This window comes from Nannospalax galili, unplaced genomic scaffold (assembly GCF_000622305.1).
Source record: "Nannospalax galili isolate Female #2095 unplaced genomic scaffold, S.galili_v1.0 scaffold305, whole genome shotgun sequence".
In the NCBI taxonomy this organism is placed as follows: Eukaryota; Metazoa; Chordata; class Mammalia; order Rodentia; family Spalacidae; genus Nannospalax; species Nannospalax galili.
In genome coordinates, this window is record NW_008356258.1 from 5,577,414 (window position 1) to 5,584,088 (window position 6,675).

Genomic DNA, 6,675 nt, shown 5'->3' on the forward strand with positions numbered 1-6,675 from the left:
GGGAAATAAAAGCTTTAAATGCCCATGTACAGTGTCTCTTTCGCCTTTCCCATATTTTCCTATTTTGATTAGTTTGGAGTAGCGTTCTCTTTGCTGTAACAGTTGTGCAATTTACAGTCGTCTGTGAAATGACCAAAAGTGTAGTGACAAGGACAGATTGCTGACGTCAGATAGGGTTGGGGGCAACATGCCTTCCAGGCTCCCAAGCCTGAGCCCCATGACTCCTTTTTCTTTCGGGTAAGGTGTCCCTGCATCCATCATCTAAAGCAAGCGCCCTCCCGCGGCGAGAGGAGAATCAAGACTCATATCAAACATCGTATCCCATCTTAGCAGTCAGTCTTCGCTTTACGGAGCCACGCAGGCTTGTCCTGGCAGGGTCGTCCCAGAGGCCTTTATCCGCTGAATTTAGTCATTTACATAATGCATTCGGGCGAACTCCTTGCGAGAGGAGACACCTCAGCCCAGCTTGGAGGGTCCGAGCCCAGCTCCCTTCCTCCGCCGCTCTCCCTCCTCCACCCGGAGGATGCTCGGGTCCTGCAACAGGCGCGCGGGCCAGGCATGCAGCGTCGCCAGCCAGCGTTCAGCTTTTCTTCATCTCCCCAGGGGTCGCGGCGAGGGCGCTTTACAGAAAGCCTCAACAGTTTGGTGTTTGAATCCAAGCTGGCATCTTAGGATCCTGACATCAGAGAACATTTGACCCAACTCCAGCTTTCCTGGCGGACGTTGGGACCTCGTGATGCTTCCGATGGCAGTTGGAAGGCGCGCGCTCAAGGGCCGCTGGCGCCTTGGAGCGCGTCCCGTTTGGGGTTCGGATCGTTGGCTCTGGGGAGACTCTACGCACAGGTAGCAATTCACTCTCCCGCGTGCCACCTGGAAGCACTGGAGCGCTGTGTATCTAAGGCAACAGGGAGTGTGTTTCGGTTGGAATCCGCAGGCATTCGGCGAGCACCCATTTGGCAGTCAGTGCAAACTCTTTAGTAAGCGGAGGTCCCCCAGGTGTCATCCTTTTAGAGGTCATCCCGCTAAGAAATCTTGCTTCAGGGGACTTCCGACCAAACAAGTTCCAGGAACTCGCCCAGTCCGGACAGGTGCAGGGCCTTTCGCGCTGTGGACCGACCTTTCCTCCATTGAGAAGCCCAAAGTCCTTAGGTTTTGAGTACTAAGCGGATCCCGCGAAGAGAGGGAGGTCACCATGCAGAACGTCCGCGCCCAATCAGGGCTCTCTCTGGTCCGTGACCGCTTTTAGCCCGCCCTCTACACTGCTATAAGAGCCACTGCTGAGCCCGCACCCCGAAGCGCCGCAAGCTGCCCGGCGCCCCACCGTCACCCCAAGCGTGCCACCTAGCCAGTGCTTCCCAGCGCGGGTACCACTGTCCTCTTGGTCAGCAGCCATTAGCTGTTCGATCCCCCAGTACCGGGGTGCTGAGCCGAGCTCCAGGCTTCTCTCACTTGCCTTCTTTTGCACTCCCCTCCAGGGCCGCCGCTGCACCTCGAGGTGGGGCGGGCAGGTGAGCTGTGCTGCAGCGCCGCTGTCTGGAGAGTTCACCTTGCACAGCCCAGCGGCAGTCGGTGCGCGGGCGAACTCTGGTCCCCTGAGGATGAAGAACCCGATGCTGGAGGTCGTGTCCCTCCTCCTGGAGAAGCTGCTTCTTATCTCCAATTTCAAGCTCTTCAGCGTGTGCGCCCCGGAAGAAGGCACAGGGAGGAACAGATCCTATGAAACCAACTCTTTTATCCGTGGCGACGTGCTGGAGGTGTCCCGGACCCATTTTACCCATTATGGCATTTACCTGGGGGACAACCGTGTCGCCCATCTAATGCCCGACATACTGTTGGCCCTGACCAACGACAAGGGCCGCACTCAGAAGGTGGTCTCCAACAAGCGTCTCCTCCCGGGTGTCGTTTGCAAGTTGGCCAGCATCCGCGTGGACACCGTAGAGGACTTCGCTTATGGAGCAGACATCCTAGTCAATCACCTGGACCAGACTCTCAAGAAGAAGGCACTACTCAACGAGGAAGTGGCACGCAGGGCTGAGGAGGAGCTGGGTCTGACTTCCTACAGCCTACTGTGGAACAACTGTGAGCACTTCGTGACCTACTGCAGATATGGCACTCCCATCAGCCCGCAGGCTGACAAGGTAGGAAGCTAGACTCCAGTAAGAGACGGGTGGGTGGAGACTCCCCCTTCCGCTCTGTCCCCTTCCTCAGCAGGGATCTTGGAAGCTTCCTGCATCACACCATTCTTAAGAATTCTAGATTCATTAAGGGTGCTCCTAAACAAATGACTATATGCCTTGCAGGATATCTCGAATTGTGCAGTAAAATGGTGTGGCCGCGTGGACCGCTTCCAGTGATTGCCAAATGCTCCCTGGTTAGTGCGGGAGAAATCATCTGGGTCTGCACACGATGTAGTTCAAATGACCAAGGGCAAGCGACGGAGGAGCTTTGTATCTTCCCCAAGAATTGCAACTGGCAGGAATGTATTCGGTTTTCTCCTCTGTAAACTGCGGAGTGAATTCCCTTAGCTTAAAACACTCAGTTTCTGGTAGGACCTCCATGGTAGACCTCCAATTCCTGTGTTCGATTCAAAGAAGTCTTTTCCTTGGTGTGAATCCTTTCCTTAGTTGGTTTAACACCATCTAACTTCCTCATTCATTTTTAAGCATTCTCCTAGTCATTAACCCCAAAGGTAAGTTGAATATTTTTTAAGTTCCCCAGAAATCAAAACAATTTATTTTGAAGAAAAGCTATTAAATTCTGTAAGGTAATTTTTATGGCAACTTAAAAAAAAAAGTATTAGAATTCAATTCTTAAATAAGCAAATAAACAAATTCTTAAACAAATGCAAAGGGAAACATTCTTTTCAGTAAAAACACTTGTAAAAGGTAGTCTACATTCTAAGCCTGCAACTTCATTTGTGATTGGAAGCTTCTCAACCTGCCTTAATTGTTGAGGAAGTACTGTTAACAGTTACTTTTCTTAATGGAAACCTGGGCAACCACACAATAAATAACCTCTGGTGTTATTCTTCACTTCTTTCTTTTCTTTCTTTCTCTTTTTTTGTCCAAAAGGATCTGAGTCTGTATAGCCGGACTCTATAGCTTAGATTTTAATCAAGCCTACAGCCTGATTAACTTTTTGACCAATATGGGAAAATCTCCTTCATAGAGCATGCGACTATTATGCTTTTATATGTTGGTATATGAAATTCCTTGTAAGTTTTTAATCGAAACAAAATATACTTACTCTATGAATTCTTCTGTTTGGGGAATAAAAATACAATTATAATACTGTACAGTGATCTAAGAGCCCCAGCTCCACTTCTGGCTTGTTTAGAAATGAACTTGCCCACATTGATAAACACTGGCTCTAAGAGTGAACAAAAGGAAACACATCAGACTCACTTAAGAAACAAGCAAATCATTTCTCCAAGGAAAAGTAGCTTTTTCTGTTCAGAGTTACCCTTTCATGGAACACATGTACCACTGTATTTACATATTTCTACAGAAAAAAGATACAAATGCTTTTTAAAACTAGAAAAATATTAAACCTCATAGAAAACTAGTTGGGTAATTTCTAATCTTTGGAAACTTTATCAAATTTTACAGCAGTGGAGAAGTGTTTTAGTTACTGGTGCTGCATAGCCTCTTATGAAACTGTTTTTGTCTTGCCTTAGAACCTTAGAATGGCTTAACAGATGGCCTCAGACTAGATTTTCTGAGGAAAATAAATCCTTATCCTAAATTCTCCAATTCTAAGAACTATTTTAAAAAATATTTTATTATTTTTATTTTATGTGTATATTGCCTGCATGTGTGGAAGTGCACCTGTGTCATGCAATGCCTTTGGAGGTCAGAAGAGGGCATCAGATCCCCTGGAACTGGAGTTATGGACAGTTGTTAGCTGCCATGTGTGTGCTGGGAATTTAACCCAAGTCTTCTGCAAGAACATTCAGTGTTCTTAACCGCTGAGCCATATCTCCAACCCCAGAACTATTTTTTTTAAAGATGGTTATTAATATTAAGCAGTCTCTACTTTTTTGAAACATAATCGATTATTTGATTCTGGATCTGATGGTTGAGGTCTTCATCTTCGTGACTATCATCTTATATGAGCAATGTAAAGGCATCTCTTCCTTAAATTCAAGTTTAAGCCAGGCATGGTGGCCCACACCTTTAATCCCAGCACTTGGGAGGCAGAGGATCTCTATGAGTTCAAGGCCAGCCTGGTCTACATAGTGAGTTCCGGGACAGTTGGGGCTACAGGGAGACCCTGCTTCAAAAAGACCAAAAAAAAAGGAAGAGACAAGGACAGACCAGTGAGATGACTCAGTGGGTAAAAGTGCTTGCTGCACAAACCTGATGAGCTAAGAATCCCATGGTGGTAGGAGAGAATCAATTCCCAAAAGTTGTCCTCTGACCCCATGCACATGCTGTGGCACTACACACACACACACACACACACACACACACACACACACACACATGCATGCACATGCACATATGCAAACACAAATAAAATAAAGTAAGTTAAAAAAAAAAGGAAATGTTAGAGGGCTGGAGAGGTGGCTCAGTGGTTAAGAGCACTGGCTGCTTTTGAAAACCAGGTTCATTTCATTAATGGCTACTGATGGGGTTTGGGGTGGAGCAATAGTGTTTTTAGTGGTTGCGATCACTGGTTAATTGCCCAAACTCCAATAAAATATCTGCTTGTGCAAACAGCACTAATTAAACTCAGTGTGTCAGACATAAGAAAGACAGGAGAGTTGAAGGGGAGCTTCTTGGGAAGCTGAAGGGGTTCGTGGGGATGGGGAGGGATGAAAGTAAGGCAAGGTATGTGATCAACATGAATCATACACATCTATGAAGTTGTCAAATAATACATCTTTTAAAAAAGAAAAACTTTGATTAAGGGGGAACTTTTGCACTGCATTTAAAAAAGTTTCATTTATTTGTTTGTTTGTTTTTATTTGTTGTGTATGAGTGTTTTGTCTGCATGTAAGTATTCATGTGTTATATAATACCATCGGAGGCCAGAGGAGGGCATCACATCAGATTCCCTGGAACTGGAGCTGAGGACTATTGTTAACCGTGTGGGTGTTGGGGACTGAAACTGGGTTCTCTGCAAGAGCAGCAAGTGCTCTCAGTTCCCGAGCCATCTCTCCAGCCCCAGATAATGCTCTTTTTAAAGACCAAATTCCAAAATCATAAAATTAAGGAATTTTTATACTACTGTTGAGCATCAGTATTTTGTAAATTACGAGTCCCTTTAGGTTTTAACTATTACAGTATTTTCTATTATGCATCTCTTTCTGACTTTTTATTACCAAACTGTGTACAAATGTCTCTTTTTGGGAGATTCAATGCTTACAAAAAAATGAATTTCTTGACACCTTCTAGAAATTTTAGACAGGGTCTCATGTGGCTCAGACTGTCCTCAAACTTCCTATGTAGCTGAGGATGACCTTGAACTTCTGATCCTACTTCCACCTCCTGAGTGCTGAGATTAGTATTACTGTATCTGGTTTATACAGTGCTGGGGCATTTCCTGCATGCTAGGCAAGCACTCTACCAACTGAATTAGAGCTCTAACCCTAGAAATTTCCCACTTCTGAGCTGCTCTAGAGATGCCTCCTGGGCTGATGGTCAAGTGGACAAAAAAGACATTATATATGAGGTGCTTCTTGAGGAAATATATTGTGTCGGGGGGGGCACAATGATTCTTTTTGCCTGAACTAAATGATTAGACAATAAAATGAGAATGACCATATGAAGACAACTTACTCATTTACCTTAACAGATGTCTTCAGCTCCTACCAAGCTCCTGTTTTTATTGTCCTGAAAGCTATATCAGCATGCCTGTTCATGTGTGTGCGAGTGTATATATGACAGGGTCTTATGTGTCCCAGATTGGCCTCTAACTCTCTAGAGAGCCAAGAATGGTCTTGAACTTCTGATCTTTCTGCCTCCATCTCCTAAGTGCTTGGATAACAGATATAGGCCACCATACGCTGTTTATACAGGGGTTGGGAATTGAACCTAGAGCTTAGTGTATGCTAGGCAAGCATTCTACCAGCTGAGTAAGCTATGTTCCCAGCTCCTTATTCAGTTTGATTACCACCCCTTTAAGATTGAGCACTTGTTACTCTGTTTTGTTTTTTAGGGAGTCAAATCAGATCTTTGTTCTATAAAGATATGTGGATTACTAATAGAGTGTAATCATTACAATTTTTTTTCAAAATATTTTATTATTTTTATTTTATTTGTATGTGTATTACCTGCATGTAGGTAAGTGCATCTGTGTTATACAATGCCCTCAGAGGACAGAAGAGCCTGTCAGATCCCCTGGAACTGCAGTTATGGACAGTTGTTTCTGCCATGTGGGTCCTGGGATTCAAATCTGGGTCTTCTGCAAGAACAGTCAGTGTGTTAACCACTGAGCCATCTCTCCAGCCCCATACAATTCTTTACATTCACATTGTACGCAGAAGAGTACTGACTACTTTTTTATTTTCCTTTTTTAAAATTTAATAACCACATGATTAGAAGAAGCACTTTATTATAGCTTTAACATATTCAATAACAATTTCCAGAGCAAGGATACATCTTTTTCAAAATGGCTGTAATTTTTAGGTTCACAGTTGAATTAATACAGTTATACAATATTGAACTCAGT

At 44.6% G+C, this 6,675-nt stretch overlaps 1 protein-coding gene across 1 annotated transcript in view; it reads left to right on the top strand.

Moving 5' to 3' along the window:
• Positions 1-1,318: 1,318 nt before the first annotated feature.
• Positions 1,319-6,675, top strand: part of Lrat (lecithin retinol acyltransferase) — an 11,482-nt gene continuing 6,125 nt past the window's right edge. Inside the window, exon 1 of the mRNA XM_008854340.2 lies at positions 1,319-2,138. Coding sequence (XP_008852562.1) covers positions 1,599-2,138 — 540 coding nt within the window. The 5' untranslated portion in view covers positions 1,319-1,598. The remainder of the gene's footprint in view (positions 2,139-6,675) is intronic.